General features: G+C 39.0%; 1 protein-coding gene across 1 annotated transcript in view; it reads right to left on the reverse strand.

Annotated features, from left to right (window-relative positions):
- Window positions 1-19,127, reverse strand: part of BIRC6 (baculoviral IAP repeat containing 6) — a 296,285-nt gene that overhangs the window by 191,280 nt on the left and 85,878 nt on the right. The window contains 8 exon segments of the mRNA XM_039531866.1: window positions 1,027-1,160; window positions 3,536-3,691; window positions 4,187-4,370; window positions 7,887-8,102; window positions 10,892-11,023; window positions 11,630-11,757; window positions 13,378-13,515; window positions 16,216-16,349. Coding sequence (XP_039387800.1) covers window positions 1,027-1,160; window positions 3,536-3,691; window positions 4,187-4,370; window positions 7,887-8,102; window positions 10,892-11,023; window positions 11,630-11,757; window positions 13,378-13,515; window positions 16,216-16,349 — 1,222 coding nt within the window.

The following is a 19,127-nucleotide window of genomic DNA, read 5'->3' on the forward strand; positions in this document are numbered from 1 at the left end:
GCTGGAAAGACCAAAAAGCAGAAGCTGAGCCACAAGATGAGAGCCTGGATGAAAGTGTCAGTGGTATGGACTGAGAGGAAAGTGAGCTTGGAAATGTTATGGAAGAAAAAGCAGCAAGATGTAACTGTTTATTACAACTGTATTTAAAATACACTGATTTTATACTCTAGGTAAAAAAAACTTTTAGTGCATCAAGTGTAAACGTGTTTAGCTTCCCACACTGTTACTCTGAAATAAGGTGTAGTGTTTACACTTTTCCCCCTTCAGCAGTCAAACAGATTGACACTGCAACTGGTCCATTTAATACTCTAAGTAGGCAAGTGTGGAATTTTAAGTAGTGCTAATGCATTTTACAGTAGTGCGAGTACATCAAATATATATCCTAACTTTTCATGTCAATGAGGGATAAGGTTACAAATGAATTGCAAGAAGCAATCAGGAGTAGGTTTTGTTTTTTTAACACTACAATCTAGTATGTGAGGGGAGATTAATTACTATCCTTCTATTGCAGTGGTCCCCAACCTTTTCGTATGACGGGCGCCAGACGAAGGACCATGGCGGCAGTCAAGCATCTGCCGAAATAGAGCCGAATTTCTGCGGCAATTCAGCAGCAACACCTCTCGATGATGCTGCTTGTCAGCGGCAAGCGGCGTCATCGGGAGGCATTGCCGCAGAAATTCGGCGGCATTTCGGCGGATGCTTGACCACTGGCCAGGACGCGGGCGCATTTAGATGCCATGGCGCCCGCGGGCACCGCGTTGCGGACCCGTTCTATTGTCTTTACAACTTGTTGCAACATGGATAATCGTGGAATATTTTGCTTTTATAACCTTAAATTATGACTATACTCAGTATTTACACTCCTGCCCGTCAAAGCTTGTCTCTTAACTTCGAAATATTGTTCTTCATAGTTTACAGCTAAAGCCGGTCTAATGACATGAAATATCACTAGACAAACACCAGAAAGGTAAGAGATTATATTGTTTCACAGGTAGAAGTTATTATGAAAACTCACGTGGGCCATACCTTGAAGACTTTGGCTGCTAGGGGATCTTTCTCCAAATCAATATCTAAAGGATCAATATCAACTTCCATCAGGTCTTGTAGTAATTCTAGGTCAATGTCCTTATCTTTTTCCAGAGATGATAGAGGGGGAGCACCTTTGGATGATTAAAATTGTTTTAATATTGTCAAGTAACAGAGCACATAGCAAAGATTGTTGAATGAGAAGAGTTTGCTTTGTTTTCAACACCATAATTAGTAACAATTTATCTTTTTTGAAAACCCTATAAATCATAAACAGCAATTCTACCCATGTGAGAGCTTCAGGTGAATTCAGTATCTTATATTAGTTGATAAACACAAAATACTACCATTAGGATAGAGTAATTTTTTCACCCAGTTCAAAATTCAATAATTATTGGGAAGAAAGATATGCGGAACAAGACATAGTAAGTACAGAATGTTAATGTGCAACAAATATTTCTAATACACCTGAATCTAGAATTCATTTCTATTCCAGACAGAGATAATTCCCACAGTCATGAGCCAAATTACAAGGAAAAACATTTTTGCAAACACTCTTTTTGCTTGTTTATGATGTGCCAAGAAGACCACAAAATAAGTTAATTTCAGATACACTAAAGGCTACATTTCTTTTTTAAAAAATATAAAAATTCAAATTCTGGTCCAATCTGGAAGACTTATTAATCACCAGTGTGTGTCTGTGGGGGGTGAAGGGAGATATTGTCATAATGCACTGTTGAACAACTGACATTTCAGATTTGAGAAACAAAAAGGTGTCAGAAGGAACCTTCCAAGTCTTCCCACATCCTAAATGCCAAAAAGTGGCACTAACCCTTTTTTTTTTTTTTTTCCTCTGCCATTCACCTTTCAAATCACCTCAATTCAGCTGGAGGCCAAAATCTAGGTTTGGATAAATTATGTGCAATAAAAAATTAGTTTCAGAATACCTATTTAATTTGTTCTTATTAGTGCAACAGTCTGAAATTTTAGTTGAATAGAGACATACATAGTTGAAGTTCTTCTCATAAAAGATTTTTCACTGCAGTATTTTTAGAAGAGTAATACAGTATTGAGTTTACACAGGAGTATTAATTCTCTAAAGAGAAATTAAACTTTTTCAAGAAGAGGTGCATGAAGTGGCTTGAAAGTCAGACTTAGCCAAATTTTTAGTTCATCTTATGGCAGTGCTATATTTTACTCCAATGGATATTATTGGTCTCTGCGTTTCATGGAGACCTTTAGATTTGCTGTGTTCCTATTGTTTCCAAGAGTCTAGAAAGAGTAAAATGCGATACCAAACTGAAGTAATGTTCTACCTCAACATCTGTACAGTCAGAATGTAGAGCTGCCAGAGGAAGCAGCTTCTAGAACAGGGGTGGGCAAACTTTTCGGCCAGAGGGCCACATTGGGGAATAAAAATTGTATGGCGGGCCATGAATGGTCACCAAATTGGGGTTGGGGTGTGGAAAGGAGTGCAGGTTCCAGCTGGGGGTGCAGGCTCTGGGGTGGAGCTGGGGATGAGGAGTTTGGGGTGTAGGAGGGTGCTCTGGTCTGGGACCGAGGGGTTTGGAGAGCGGGCATGGGATCAGGGCTAGGGCAGGGGGTTGGGGCAAGGCTCAGGGGTGCAGGCTCTGAGCGGTGCTTAACTCAAGCGGCTCAGAAGCAGTCCCTTCTCCAGCTCTTAGGTGTGGAGCAGCCCACGACCCTCAGAGTGGGCCATGCTACTGCTTCCGGAAGCCGCATGGTGTGGGCCAGCTTAAAATGGCTCGTGGGCCAAATCTGGCCCGTGGGCCGTAGTTTGCTCTCCTCTGTTCTAGAAGCTGGTTAGACTGCTGTTTTGTTCTATAGCTCTATAGAACATTCCTAGTGTATATACACATTCCTAGTGTATTTAGTAAGAATTAACCATTTTGTTAATTAATTCCTCGCAGGAACAGATTATTCTTCAAAATACAATGTGTTCCCCAAGTTTACAGGCCTACTTACAATTAAATAGACACAGCCAAGAAAGAGCATAGACATTTAGCATGTTGAATTTCTAGTTTATCAGCTCACTATCAATGAACCACACTCCTGAATCCACATACATAACTTTTACGATTGCTTTTCAAGTGAACTCAGTGAAGAAACACTGAGCGTGAGCCCTCAGTGTCTCAACAATTGCAGTTGAAAATATTGAGTGGCCAATTTGAAATAGTATGCTTAAGAATCAGTAAGTGCTAAAGCTTACGGATACCTCTTGCTAACCTAAACCTGTGGGACCCTGATATAGGACAACTCAAAACTTAAACAAATGCCTTGCTAAAATTCACACAAAAGTACTTATCTAAACTACTACGTTACCATGCATTACACAGTGGAAGGTTTGAGAGAGTTCAGGATTAAGCAAGCTTCAGAATTCATAATGACTCAAGTACATCAAGCATTTTAAAATGTTAACGGACTAAACAGAATTTAACATTCTATTTCCTCAACATCATTTCAATATAAATAGTATCTGAATGTTCACCTGTGATGTCATGTGTCAAAGGCTCATCTATCGTTTCCACTAACTGAACTGCAGACTGCTGAAGAGAGTCATCAGAGTCTACAGCAGAAGCTCCTGCATCTTCTCCCATGGCTCCTTCCTCCATAGCTTCGGCTGCTATTGTTGCCAATAGTTCTCCTATATATTACAGTAAGCAGACAACTCCTTTAGCGGTTCAGCCTGTACTCTGACTGCAATACTAACATCTGAGCATACTCGTCCAAATTTTCAAAACTGAATTGCAATTTTGGGTGCTTAATTTGAAATAACCCCATCTGAAAATCATGCCTCAAGGATATGCCCAATATCTTCTAAAAGCAAGAGACCTGTCAAAAGTTTCAAATTGGGTAATGAAGGCCACAATGCTTAAAATTATATCTAAATTAAATGTTTCATTTTATACTAATATCTTCAATTTGTTTCTTTGTAAAAGAAATTTGTTTTATTTGTAAAACCTACAACCACGACATTCCATGCTTTCATTAGCTTAATCACATTAGCAGACTTTTCCATGTTTCACATTAGAGAATCAAATAACTGTGGGGGGCATAGGGTGGAAGAGACAAGAGAAGGAGAGGAATTGCAGCTTAATGCATTTTGTAAAAAAAAAAACCACGCTGAATTTTAACAAACCTGCTAGAATATCTTGCAACATACAACTCAGAGAATACTGAGCCCATGCTCCTCCCCAAGAGATATCTCCTCTATTAAAGTCGGTCCCAACCAAAAGCAGCAATAGCCTTTCTAGTTGAGTTTCATTCACAATCTCACACAAATGAATTGTTGGTCTTGCAGCATTTGCAATTCTAGCAAGAACCTGTAAAAGAATTTCAGAAATATACAATTTAACTGATTTTCCAAAATATAAAACCCAACCAAAACAAAATAAAAACAAGCATGCAGACAACACCCCAACAAAATTGAATTTGTAAATGTAACGTCAAGATTTATTGTTTCAAGTTCGGAATGACAGTCATGAGTAACCAAGTCTCAAATAATGAGTCTTCCCAGAAAAGTGGCAATAAAGTCTAGATCGCATATCACCCCACTTCATTTATCCCACTCGTATTTCCATTTTATTGTTTGATGCATCAGATTTAGCAGTCCTTTACTTTTTCACCACCATTTCCAACATACAGGGAGAAATGTTGTATAGTTCTGGAAAGTCAGTTCCCCCCACTGACTAGGACTTCGTTTACCCATTAATACAATGGGTTTTTATACCAGTACTTATCTCGGAGGATGTTAGATCAAAGGCATGTAAGTGTGAGGTACTAACAATAGATGCTACAGAAAGGAAAATTTGTTGTTTAATGATTTCCCTTCACCTGAATTAGAAGGATTTGTGCTAATGCCTTCATTCCCACAAATGCTAGAAGCAGTTCAGACTTGAACAAGTGGCTCCAGAGTGTGGCCATGCACCTTATAACTTTCAAACCAGGCGAGTATGTCCAAAGTTTTATGGAAACACTCAGTATTATTTAACAATATTCAAATGTGTTTTAACTTCAGACATGGACCCAGAAGAAGCCATAGTACAAGAAATTAAAAACAAATTTCAGGTGGAGTAGGCTAGGGGAAGAGGTCTGTTGATGGGAAAAGATTTCAAAGATTCCTTGCAGATGTGAATATAACAAAAGTATTTCTTTATTTAAAAAAAAAAAAAAAAAGATAGATTTAGATGTCATTGAGTAAGAAAATTTTCCATTCTAGCACGCAGCATCCCCCACAATCTCTAATCTCTAACTTTGGACCCATCTTAAGAGAAATGCAAACCTGCTTTGCAGAAACTCATAAGTATAATGAAGGGCAGCCATGATGCTGCTCTGCCAAGCGCCTCAGGTAACAAAGGTCTTTTCTGTTTACAATGCCACAAAGCATATAGTACTGAGTCCTGATTCCCTCAAGAAATGATTTCCTGAGACACTAGGCAAATTAGTATGTAACCATCTTAGCATCAGCTACTTTAAGGCTCTATGGACCTGGCCATTTTGGATGTAACAAGACAGAAAAGGTAAATGAGTGGTATCTGTATGCTATATTATAGGCTGACAAGGTGGGTGAGGAAAGAAGGAGAATCCAGGGAACTACAGATTGGGTCAGCCTCACCTCAATCCCTGGAAAAATCATGGAGCAGTTCAAGGAATCCATTTTGTAGCACTTTGAGGAGAGGAAGGTGATCAGGAACAGTCAACATGGATTCACCAAGGGCAAGTTATGCCTGACCAACCTGATTGCCTTCTATGATGAAATAACTGGCTCTGAGGATATGGGGAAAGCGGTGGATGTGATATATCTTGACTTTAGCAAAGCTTTAGATACGGTCTCCCACAGTATTCTTTCCAGCAAGTTAAAGAAGTATAGATTGGATGAATGGACTACAAGGTGAATAGAAAGATGGCTAGATTGAGCTGTTGATCACTACCCATTAGCCAGATGTCTAGTTGGCAGCCGGTATCAAGCGGAGTACCTCAGGGGTCGGCTCTGGAGCCAGTTTTGTTCAACATCTTCATTAATGATCTGGATGATGGAATGGATTGCACCTCTGCAAGTTTGCAGATGACACTAAGTTGGGGGCAGAGGCAGATATGCTGGAGGGTTGGGACAGGGTCCAAAGTGACTTAGACAAATTGGAGGATTGGGCCAAAAGAAATCGGATGAGGTTCAATAAGTGCAGAGTCCTTCACTGAGAGAGGAATCCCATGCACTGCTACAGGCTGGGGACCAACTGGCTAAGTGGCAGTTCTGCAGAAAAGGACCTCGGGATTGCAGTGGTTAAGAAGCTGGATATAAGTCAACAGTGTGCCCTTGTTGCCAAGAAGGGTAACGGCATACTGGGCTGCATTAGTAGGAGCATTGTCAGCAGATCAAGGAAAGTGATTATTTCCTTCTATTTGGCACTGGTGAGGCAACATTTGGAGTATTGCATCCAGTTTCGGGCCCCCCACTAAAGAAAGGATGCGGACAAATTGGAGAGAGTCCAGTGGAGGGCAACGAAAATGATTAGGGGGCTGGGGCACATGACTTATGAGGAGAGGCTGAAGGAACTGGGCTTATTTAGTCTGCAGAAGAGTGAGGGGGGATTTGATAGCAGCCTTCAACTACCTGAAGTTCGGGGTTCCAAAGAGGATGGAGCTAGGCTGTTCTCAGTGGTGGCAGATGACAGAACAAGGAGCAATGGTCTCAAGTTGCAGTGGGGGAGGTCTAGTTTGGATATTAGGAAAAGCTATTTTAACTAGGAGGGTAGTGAAGCACTAGAATGGAATACCTATGGAGGTGGTCGAATCTCCATCCTTAGGGAAAGGATATTTTGCTTACTATTACTCTAAAATCAGATTTGAAGATTAGGATCACAATGAAGACAGGAGCACTGGATTGCTATTCTCTTTGCACATCTGCTGGCAGAGAATCCAACACAAGAATGGAAAGAGCCTGGTAAAGTCCTGGAGCCTGTGGACAAAACTAAACTGGATCTGGTATCTGAACAAACTGAGGTGCAGTCCAAATGTTTCCAAACGGTGGAAAGGTCAGTTGTAATTATGTAATTCTAAAAAAGTTTCAGAAAGCCTCAAGGAACAACCACAAACAGATTCAATAGATTGCATCCAAGTTTTGGTTGTAAAACCGAAACAATATGCTTAACAAAAGCTAAAATGAGGCATCTGAAAGCTTCAAAGGCTCCTGGTTACTTTTGTCTGCAGTTAAAATTAAATGAGCATGTTCTTTATACAAAAATCTTTATTTTAAGCCAAAACATGAGCCACCTACTGCGAGTGACAGTGCTCTAAAGTAGGTTATCTTAAAGGAAAATAGGATATAACTTACTGTAATAGTTTTACTAGTTGTGAATGTACTAGTTATGTGTATTTGATAATACAATTTGAAAAAAACAAAGTAACAGCTTTCTTCTTTACAAATGGTATACTTCGTTCATATTAATAATAAAGTTGTGTAGAGCTAAAATAAGTAGATGAATTATTCCCTTCTCAGGTTTACTTGCATAATTTATTCTAGCTAAAAACTGTATTAATGTAAAAGTATCTTTTTAAATGGTGCTCTGTAGGAGATACTTTGCAAGCATAATTCCATTATGTAATTTTCAAATACTGGAAAAAATGGGAACTTGAGATTATTACAGATCATTACAAAGTCAATAATTTAAGTATTTTTAATGTCTCCTCAAGCAAAGGCAAAAGAAGCATCTGACAGATATTTTCATCAATACTATGCTGAAAGCATACATGCTCAGACCACATACTTTAGGATAACTCTTGATAAAAAATGAACTTCACTTTAACAACCCCACTGCCTACTTTTATAGCATTCTGTTTACCTTACAAACAAACAGCAGTAGATCTGCGTGGCAAGTGAAGTCCATTGACAAGAGAAAGAGCGCCAGCTTCTGCACTACTGAGATACAACGTTCATGTGCCAGAGTAAATGGAAGTGGCTCAATTTCTGGTGTTTCCTTTGTTGTCGATACTTCTGTATCTAAAGTAGAACGAGGCCACTCTGCAGTCCGACGTAAGCGTATTAAATCCTTGAAATGCTGCATAATTACAAAACAATATAAAACAAGAGTTAAAATTTAAACTAAACTGCCTATTTTCTCCATGTAAGCATATCAAGAGTTGGAAAAATGTAACAGTACCTCTAGAACTTTTTAATAATAATGGAGACTCCCACACGCTCATATTGGACCTATATTAAGATTATATGGGAACGTGGCATAAATTTGGGTTGGTTGCATTGCTTTCAAGTGACAAAGCCATAAGTTTGTAATGCAGTTCATCTTATGCAACGGTCAATCAACTTTCGTACTACAGAGTAGCTTTTAAAAAATTTATTTAGGTTGAATTTAGTAATATAGTATTAAACTACCGTGGGTTCAGTTCCTTTTGTTACAGTTTCAGCCTAAACAGAACCATGCAATGACTAAGACTATAGTCATACTCACATCCTCAAAGATACTCTAGAGTTTGATAGATTTCTCAACACCATTGTGTATTCTGTATACTTACTTTACAGAAAAACTGTTTTAGAAACTTGACTCTTAATTGATACAATTTTTTTCATATTCCTACATCTGTTCATGGATCCTTAGTTACCATAAGATCAAATGTATTGTAGTCAGACACAGCAGTAAACAATAACTGAAATGGATGGCCCATCAAGAATACTGACCTCTCAGTTCTTTCCTAGTGACTAAAGAATTGGCACTGCAGAGATACAGGGCCTCAACTACCCTGCACGAAGAGAAGTAAATGTGCACGCTGGTGGCACACAAAATACTTAAGACTCAAGCTATTTGAAAACAGACATTATTTCTTGACATGTACAATCAAGGATTCTTTGTTACACTGTATAAGCCTTGTGTCACACACTTTGTACACCCTGTGGATCACCCTTCCATTGCTTAATTCCTGCCTCTCCCTTTGGGATTGATTATATGGTAATCAATAGTCTGCAGTCGTCATTTCTAGTACTAATAAATTGCAAGTTGGATACCTTCAATTTGTCACTGTTTGGGCAGAATCCTGTACTATTTTAACAGTACCACCCGCTCACCCCCATCTATTTTTCAGAGTGAGCAAGGGTCACTGTCATTTTGCTGCAGGGTTTTTTTGTTTGTTTGTTTGTTTTTTGGGGGGGGAGGAGTGTGCAGGGGGGGAGGGAGACAGAAGGAAACCTTGACAGGGTTTTTTTTGTTTATAGTTTTTAAATAAACATGGCAGCTGTTTGAAGCTAATCCCAAGTTTGGAACGCTGTAAGATGGCACTGATTAGCAGGTGATGTGGTCAAAATTGCATAAAATGTAATTTATCACATACATGGTATTTACATATATACAACAGATAGATCTTAATAAAGATCATATTAAATGTGGAAGGTTTTAATGCAACCTATTATTTTCAACAGAAGCAGGATTGCCGTAAAGCAAATCCCACACAGCTTTAACCAACAGCATATTTCAGCCAGGGGGCAGTGCAGGTGTTTAAAACTGTGTCACTGACTTATAAAACCTGCTGCATTCCACTGTTGAGTCTTCAGTTCCAGGATTGGCCAACCAGTTCACTTACCTGCTTCACAGTTGGATCAGTGGCTGAGTCCCTTCAGCCTCTGTAAGTGTTCGCTAGCAGGCCTACTATTCCCCTCCCCTGATCACCTATGGAGTTCCTTCTGTTCCAACTGCAAAATCTTTCTGGCCCTTCCATTACTGTGCAAGGGAAAAGTGACTACATGCTAACCACTTCAAGGTGGGAAGTGGTTTATTGTTGCTGCTGCAGAAGAGTCTATTTCACTTAAGTGACAACTCAAGAATAGAGCAGAAAGAGCAGGAAAGTGAAACTCATGACAGAGGAGTGTTAGTGAAAATGCAGCGCTTGATAAAATTTGCTGGTGTTTCTTTAACCCTATTTTTTCCCATGGTAATTATAAAGTGACATGCTTATTTCTCTTTTACAACCTCTATGCATCTATGATCCCTTAAAGACTTTCAGAAGTCTTAATAGGTAAAAAGATTTCCAAAGGTAAAAATCTAAATGGATACTCAAGTCTGGTATCTATGAAGTGAGTCCTACTTGTTTTAAGTATCGGAGGTGGCCGTGTTAGTCTGTATCCACAAAAACAACAAGGAGTCCGGTGGCCCCTTAAAATCTATTAGTCTTTAAGGTACCACCTTGTTGGCACTACTTGTTTTATGCTCAAAGGAATGTCCGTACTGCCTGCTCCATTTCTGTTGGCAGACAAGGCACTGAAGTTTACTAGATTGTTCTCCGAGCATGCCTGGGTTTCTTTTCATCCCCAGTATCCACAGCTCATAACAAGAAGCTAGGATTTATATGTTGCCACCATGCTTGTAGAAAGCTAAACTTCCTAAAAATAAGAGGAAGTGTTTTCAATACAGCATGTGTTTGCTTTGGGAGGAGAAGTATTGGCATGCTTACTTTTTGGCTACTCACCCAAGACAATTTCCTTTAAAAAAATCACACTCATAAGTTAGCCATATAAAGCACACTTTCAGTTCTTTATAGACAAGTGCTGTCAGGTGTTTACTGTGATTTATAGACGAGTTTGACACTACAAATGCTTCTAGGTTATTGGTGATTTTGGCTATGATCAGCTAAAAGGTGCCTGTAGCAGAATCAACTAAAACATTTTTCCCAAGCCAGACATTTACAGATGGCTGCTAAATTCGGCAAACAGAACAGCCTTGAAAAGAGCCAGAATGAAACACTTTTTTCTGTATAAAGTCAACCCAGGACAAAAATGATTTTGCAGGAACAGGTCTTTTCACACAAAAGACAACAAGTGAACTGCAGTTTCAGAACATCATACCTTTGAAGTAGCCTGCTTTAGTTTTGCCTGTTCTACTAAAAGTTTGTATGATGATCCTTTGTTGCTTTGTATTTTCTCTTTTTCCATCTGTTCCACCAAAGCCTTCTGTTTTGCTTTTAATAAGTTAAGTTGCTAAAAGAAAATGTTAATAGGAAAAACAAAAAAATTAAGCAATAAGACGCGAAAAGGATCAGTATTTTCATATGATAGTAAACGTCAATTAAAATTGCAATCTGAGCCTTTTTAAGTTTAGTTTTTGTACAACTTTAAATTATACAACTTCAATGGGCTGCCAGCAGAGTCGGAGCAGATTAGGTTTAAGACCCACCAATATTTTAAGAGAATTTTTAGATATGAACACAGGGTCACAAAACCTGTATAGGTGCATTTAAAAGTGAACACAGTCTTAAAATGATGTACTGTTGAATTATAGCTGGTCAGCCTCTAGACGCTTGCGCTCGGATGTTTGTTGATTCACCAAAAATGCAAAAGTTTTACTATCAAATATGGACCACAGGGAAGTATAACAATATGCTCCACAAGACTAGAATGATTTCAGCAGATCCCAGGCCCTGCAGTTTGAGATACATATCAAGACAGATAGACAGCTTTTAGCTACAGAACCAGGCCTCTGCAAAAGCAAGATTGAATGAGCTTCCAAAGCTGGAATTTTAAGAAATAAGGTACATTACTAAAAAGTATCTTACATTAAAAGTGCCAGTACACACTGAAAGTTACCTGTTTATGATGAACAAGTTGCTTTCTGATCTTTCTGGAGTACAATCTATCTAGGCTACTGTTGCCTTTAGAAGATCTGCTCAGGTTCTGGGTATGTAGGCTATTATTAATAAAACTCCATTGGTTGCCTAATGGAAAGAAACATGTATCAACATTTGAGGCACACTTTTAACAGTTCCTAAAATAGTTGAGAGCAAAAAATTAATTCTATAAACTAAATATAAAAATGGAGCATTGAATTTAAAGCTTCTACTAAACTATCTGTCACGCAATCCTCACTTTAAGTGGCAACATTATTGCATAGCTTGAAAAGGTCAACAGTACAATTTTGCATTTACTATTTTCAAGTTCTGAAGTATGAAAAGAACAAACAAGACTAGTTCAACTCATACAAACCAAAAGCACCATAATGTGAATACTTATCACCTCACATTTCTCCTCTTGAAAGATGACACTACTTAAAAAAAACAAAAAAAAAAAACCCCACCCAACTCACAACTAACCTAGAAATTGAAATGCACTTACTCAAACACACCATTCTCCTCACATGTTACCTACAAACACAGTCACACAAACCTCAAGTTGACCGCACCACACCTTAAGTATGGGCACCATTGTCCAGCTTGCTGGGGAAAGGAGTATAGCACTTTACAGGTGGGGTGTGAGAGAGAGGCACAGAAGCTACTGAAAACGTAGAGTGGGTTAGCGTGATAATGTTGACTCATCCCCCAGGGACTGAAAGGGCTGGAGAGTTGACCAAGAGCAAGCCTGACAGGAAGTCCCTTTTCTCAGGACCAGGCAGAGCAGCACTCACCCTCCTTCCCCTTGGAAATGGCAAAATACTAAGTTTGGTCTGGACCCACTGTGGGCATTGCACTAGCCACTCCTGTCTCGGGGGGCTAGGAAGGAATTTTCCCTCACCACCAGATTGACCAATGTGATGTGGTGTGGTTTTTGCTTTACCCACAGCAGGTTTGGGGAGGTTCACACTTTATTATGGTGAACAGGGAAGGGAGTTAAGTAATGAGTTGTGACATCATAGCCTAGAGTATGGAGTGGATGTCCAGTGCAGGTATTCCAGAGGGAAGGGATACAGTGACCAGATAAATGGCTTGGTAAAAGGACTTAAAGGAGATGTTTGTTTAAGGAGTGGAACAGGGGTTCTATGACTGGCATGGCAGGGAGTCAACCCCCCCTTTCCTTTATAACCTATCTGAGGGAGGGGGAGGGGGATACAATCACGTCCCAGCAATGGGTTGGCTGGGGACCAGCAGAAACCCCTGGGTAGATATTGAAATGATCATGGAGTTACTTGAACAGTACACTTACCTGCCAGGTAGTCCCAGACATCTAATAATAAAGTTGCAGCCTGATTAAACCATATCCAGTGTCTCCTGTCCTTTTTTCAGTTTAACAATGTTGCCAACTCTCACCATATTACTGACAGTCTCAAAATATTTTGTGTTTCTTTAAGCTCCAGCTGCTGGTATCATGGGATAATTGAGAATCTCAACTTTTTTTTTTTTTTTTAAATAAAGTTTATACCCATCATGGTTGTGACAAAGAGTTTGAAAAAGTAAACCATAAATGGCTCAAGAACCAAAAGGCTCATAAATAGATCCCAAGCTGTATTTTTAAAATCTCATGATTCTGACTCATTTTTGAACACTGGAGCTGGCAGTACTGAACATTTTACGAAGATCTCTAAAATCTAGACTTGAATTAGAAATATTATAAGTGTTCCATACCTGTCAGGAATCTCTCCCTCTCTTTTCCATTCAAAGGCTTCTTGGCTGTTGCTGCTTCATCTTCAACAGTTGCCACATAGTCTAGGAGTCTGGATACCAGCATTACAACCCAGCTGATCATGGGAATGTCCAATACCCCTTAAACAAGTAGGTTTCAGGTGACATTTGAGTGATTGTTCTAATTTCAAAAATTTACTAAATCAGAGAAGCAATGCTTAAAGAATCCCCACACGGACATTTTATGGTCTACACCGTTCCAGGTAATAAGGGCTTTCATGTTTCCTTCCACAGGCAGAGGAAAGGACTTGCACTCAAGAATCACTGCATGGGGTCTCAGAGCACAGAAAGAAGTTGGGAGGAAGGGAATCATGAAGAGCTGAAGTAAGGTCCAAAAGCAAAGATCACAATTCTTCTCATCACATGAAAATGGAAATAGGATTCTCCCTCACTGTTAATGTCCCCTTGACTATGAACCTTGGTAACAAAAGGCAAACAAGGCCCCACAAACAAAGGGGCAGTTATTCTTCTCAACTCACTAACGTTTCCTTGTTTTCCACAGATGGCTCCTCAGCAAGCTAGCTCTCATTCAAAGTGAAATCTCAGCCAGTTGCTAGGAAAGCTGAAACCCTCACACCGAGGCAAGACATAATACCTCCTACAAATTGGTAGCACTAATGTCATTATTGCCTGCATTGGCCTCACACATGCTAACAGGGGAGGTGGGGATTTTTGCATGAGAGTCACACAAAACCTACTTGTACATCACACAAGAAATCCTTCTGAAATCAATGAGTAATTCTTCTGTCCTCAAAACAGTTATAAAACACACTAATTAGTGTGCATCAATGGCCATCAGCCTATAAAATCAAACAGGTCACTCAACCAATGTCTTTAATTAAACTGGATGCCTATATAGACACAACATGCACCAGTAGGCCAAAGATTATTGTGTACCACATTGCAGGCTAAAAATCACATTTTCATATCTGTGTGTAAGTACTATATTTAAGTGGCACATTTAATACCTACTTAGTTTTTATACAGGACATTTTGTCCATTTAATCTCAAAATGCTCAGTAAACTCAAGTATCATTATTTCCAATTTACAGATAAGAAAACCAAGGCACAAAAAAGTGTTTTGCCCAAGGTGTCACACCCAGTCATTGGCAGAGCAAGCAACAGAATCCAGGCACTCTCACTTCCCCATTCGGTACTCTGTCCATTGGAACGTATTGCCCCATCCTAAATGGTAACAGAAGAGACTTAATGGTAGGGCCTGGAACTGGCAATGCAGACTAGAGGGACAAGAGGTAGGATGGCTCATCTGGGCGACTATTGTTGCACACCAGTCCAGGTTTCAGACTAAAAAAACAAGGAATATAATCTACAGTATAGGAGTCTGGTCCACAGAAAGATGTCTAAAAGTTGTTTGGGTTTTTTGTTTTTTTTAAAAATGATCATACTATGTCTTTTCCTTCTATCCATATCAATACCTCTGTTCTTCAATTTCTCTTAATATCTAAGTACTTCTTAAACTCTCTTCCCTTTTTTCCCTTCCATCTCAAATTTTGGCACTACCCCTCACTTTCACCCCAAACACCTTCTTTTTCTCCCCTACTGTTGTGTCTTGTTTATTTTCTGGCTCTTAGCGGAAGGACTTATGGGAGAGAACCATTGGTTTCTCACTCCTTTTCTTGCTCCCTACATACATTTGATGCTTCTTCTCACCCCTTCCCCTCTACTGGGAATTCTGTCACACTTGGTGCGCTCACCACACACTCAGTAATTCCCTAGTGTTCACCTGTGTTGCCCAAGAGGAAGGAAGTTGGAAAACCAACAGAGATGAAGCTCTTAAGTCCTCAGTGAGCAGGAATAGTGATGCAAAAAGATAAGGGAGAAATTGGCAGCTGTGGGAAGAGAGCAGAAGGGGTGGAGGAATTGCAGAGGCAGATCATAAGAACTTATGAGAACCAAGTGAGAGGGTATGGCAGTGATAGCCTTTGGTAGACTGATGGGGAGCAATAAGTCAACTCCCCTCGTTCACTTACAAATCTTTGTTTGAGGGATTCAGGATAGTAGGAAGGCAGAGAGAGCCAGCTGGCATTTACCAAGCTTGCAAACCTATAAATCCAAGCTGATGAGCCTTTTATAACTTTGTAAGTGTACATGAGTTAAGGGATGGTCCATAATTTAAAATTTTCACAAATTTCAAAGATAATTAACTGATTTTCTTCAAATTTGTCATGATTTTAAGATGCTGTACAAAGCGAGTCTACTCAATTGAGTATTTTTAGAGAGCTATGAACATTTTAAGTCAGAACATTTAGAAAAAAACATTTAGCTACTCATGAGTTAAGGGCACTTTAGCTATGCACTTAACGCAATTTTATATTCCGCATGCTCTATTAATTTTCAAACAGATATAATTTGGTCAAATTAAATCCAACTATATTTGCTAAATGAGCAAAGACTAGTTCCCAAAGAGAACTGTATCTGTGCCTAATTCTGAAATTCAGACACTTTTGCTACAGCTATCTGAAAACACAGTGCGATAATTTTTTGAACATGTAAATGTCCTTTTCATCCTAACTGAACAAGAATAGTGAGGCAGATTTTGCTCAAAACTTCAAGGAAAAAAAGTCAAGTCTGGGCAAAGACCAAGAATGTGAAATTTTAACCCCCCCACAAAAAAATCAATGTTTCCAAATAAGCAAAAAAGGGGATTTTAACTTAACCTGCTTTGATAGTAGGTGCAATCAGGCCCCCGTTATGAAAATATACTCTTTAATTAGAATCAAGATCTAATCTGAAAATATAGCTCCTAAAACGAAGAACTACCTTCAGTGCGCCTGTGCAAAGGTAAATGAGGTTGCAGAGGTGACAGCAGGTTATCCAAGAGATTAAGCAAACTTTCTAAGACACCACTGTTGCTAAGTGACCTTTGGCCAATGCAGGAAAGCAACACGAAGACCCTAAAAATAAAATTAAAAATGTTTAACACACTGAACAATACTCTTCAGTAAAAAGCATTTAAACACAGTAATACTTCTTGGAAAATACATCAAACAACATCTCCACATGTTGAAATCAAAGATTAAGGAAGGTAAGAGTAAAAAAAATGAGCGCTGTAGTTCAAAATGGTAGGCACAGTTCAATTTGTACTATCAGAGGGGCAATGTAATATCAAATCTGCAGTTTCTCATTTTAACCTTAAGTCATCTGCAGTAACTTACCATTAGAAGCCTGCAGCGTTCCCAATTTATGCATTTTCTTCACTGAGAATTTACCAGTTTCATTTCCTATTCTACTTGTCCTTACTTTAATATTATAATTCTGGATATTGTAAAACAGTGAATATTTGAAAGCATACATGGATTGAATTCCCCATCTACCACATTATCCACACCACATTATTCCACTGTAGGTACACTCCTTTTGCCTGAAATGTAAGGTTTTTTGTAACCTTCATTTTAACAATTTACCATCATTTTTTCCCAAGGGAACAAACTCTTCTATTTAACTGACAGTAGGTCATGAAGAGGGAATAAGGTGATACTTTTTGATGGCACCTGGCTCAAAAACAAAGTTCAGAACTCACTGCTTTGAGTTTGCTGGAACACCTATGTGAGCAAGATAATTTTCCAACCTTTGACTCGTCAAAGAATCCAGGAGGACAAGGGAGAGCTCAAGTGGCAGCAGAAGTTTTTCCTATTTGAGGTAAAGTGAACAGGCTGGCCCATGTATTTTAAGCCTACAAAAGCCTGCACACCTCAATACAGCAGCCAAATATTTATGGCAGATGTTCCGAAAATTACCACCATCTTTTTTAAGAATAGTATCAAATCTGAATAATGAAGATTACTAATGTGCTGGCCTTGAGACCGCGCAATTAAGTTTATTACACTTAAGACCTAGGTTTGATTCTCAGCCCTAGTCTTTTGCTCTTACTCCAAAGAGGTTGGACCTGTGTTCCAGGTGCTGCTTGATTTATATTTCTATGGAGCTGTTTTCAAATCACCTTCTTACTTCCTAAACCACTAGTAACTGAGATCTCTGTGATGACTAATTAGAGCTGTATTTTAACAGCTCTGTGATGAAAACCCATCTAAACCTTGCAGCTCATGTTGCTGTGAAGCAACCCTTGCAAATGTGGAAAGAGCATCAGAGTCTTCAGGAGTCCCTATTCAGTCCCTCCAAAGCACAGGTATGTTGCTAGATCACCTGAGTGCAGTACTGATACCACCACTGAAAAACATGAAAGAATTGTGATTCACATATTTATATTTTGCTGTTGTATTTCCTTGTAGTCACCTTTGAAGTGACCAGAAGGAAAGACATGATGGGTACGATTCAACCACACTGGCTAAGAAAGACCAGTGTTTTTGTTAGGACAAGTCACGGAAAAAGTGTAACAATACTAGCATTTGAAGTGTCATCATTAAGTTTCAGAGTTAATAGTGAACTGCAAAAACCTCAAAAACCAATCCCAATAGCCTTTGAGAGATCCCAGAAGAGATAAGCCCTATATAGCTATTAAATGTAATTAGCAATGCGTTTGTAAAGAATTTGATACACTTGTTGCCTATTAATAACCCAAGAAATCTGAGCTGCAGATCTCCTGATGTGTCTGCTTGTAGCATTTAATATGATGAACAGACATGTTAAAGAATCGTTACATTCCTTTCACTCATTACCCTAAGGTATTAAATCCAAGAGATTAGTACTATTCAAAAAAGATTATGGATAATAATATCCACAATTGCAGTAAGCAGAAAAGTGGACAATGGGATAGAAACCACAATCACTAAAACAGAACTACCACTAACTGGTTAGGTATTGAGGAAGCAACTTCCTCTATGGGAGTTATTCTATAATTATGTATTATGGGGTTTGTCTAAAGCACCTGTTCCAGCTAGAGCTGCATGAAATTTTTCTGTCAAAAAAACCTATATGATGAAATATGAAGTTTTGGTCAACCCAAAACTATTCATGAAATTGGGTCACGGTTGTCAAGTAGTTACTGAACTGAAAAATTGAAATGTTTTGGAAATGCTGAAATGAAATTGTTCATTTTTACATTTATTTTTTAGGCTGGTGGAGAAGGTGGTGGTGGTGATGGCACCACCCTATTTATAACTTTTAGCCCAGTGGTTAGTGCGCTCAGCTGGAATTTGAGACACCCAGGTTTGATTCCTCCTCTGTCTGATGTGAACAAGGAATGTGAACTACAATCTCCCATATTACAGGTAAGCTCTCTATCCAATGGGCTACGGGATAGCCTGGTGTGGGGGACACAATTTCTCCTATTGAAGCTGTTCTACTTTTTAAAAAAATTAAGTCATTGGAGCAGGGACTTGAACTTGGGTCTCATATAGCCTACGTAAGTGCACTAACTTATGCAGTAATTCTCATTTTTTCCCCCGGCGCAATGACTGATCATTGTCATTCTGAATGTCTGTGAATTGCCATTATTGCTCCCTCTCTTTATAAAATGCCCAAAATTGAAATAAAAATGTCAGGTCTTGTTGAAGGAGGCATTTTATTTAACCCAACATGAACTTTTTTGTGAATTTCTAATTTTCTGAATTTTTTGTTTCAAAACAAAAAAAATTGTTTTCTAGAGACACTGATTTTTCTGGAATTGGCAGCAAACATACAAAAAAAAACTGTATTCACCCAGCTCTAGTTCTGGCAACAGCTGGGAGAGGAAACCTCATTAGTGGTCTATCTTATGCTCATGTTGTATCTAT

The sequence above is a fragment of the Mauremys reevesii genome, linkage group 3, assembly GCF_016161935.1.
Source record: "Mauremys reevesii isolate NIE-2019 linkage group 3, ASM1616193v1, whole genome shotgun sequence".
In the NCBI taxonomy this organism is placed as follows: domain Eukaryota; kingdom Metazoa; phylum Chordata; order Testudines; family Geoemydidae; genus Mauremys; species Mauremys reevesii.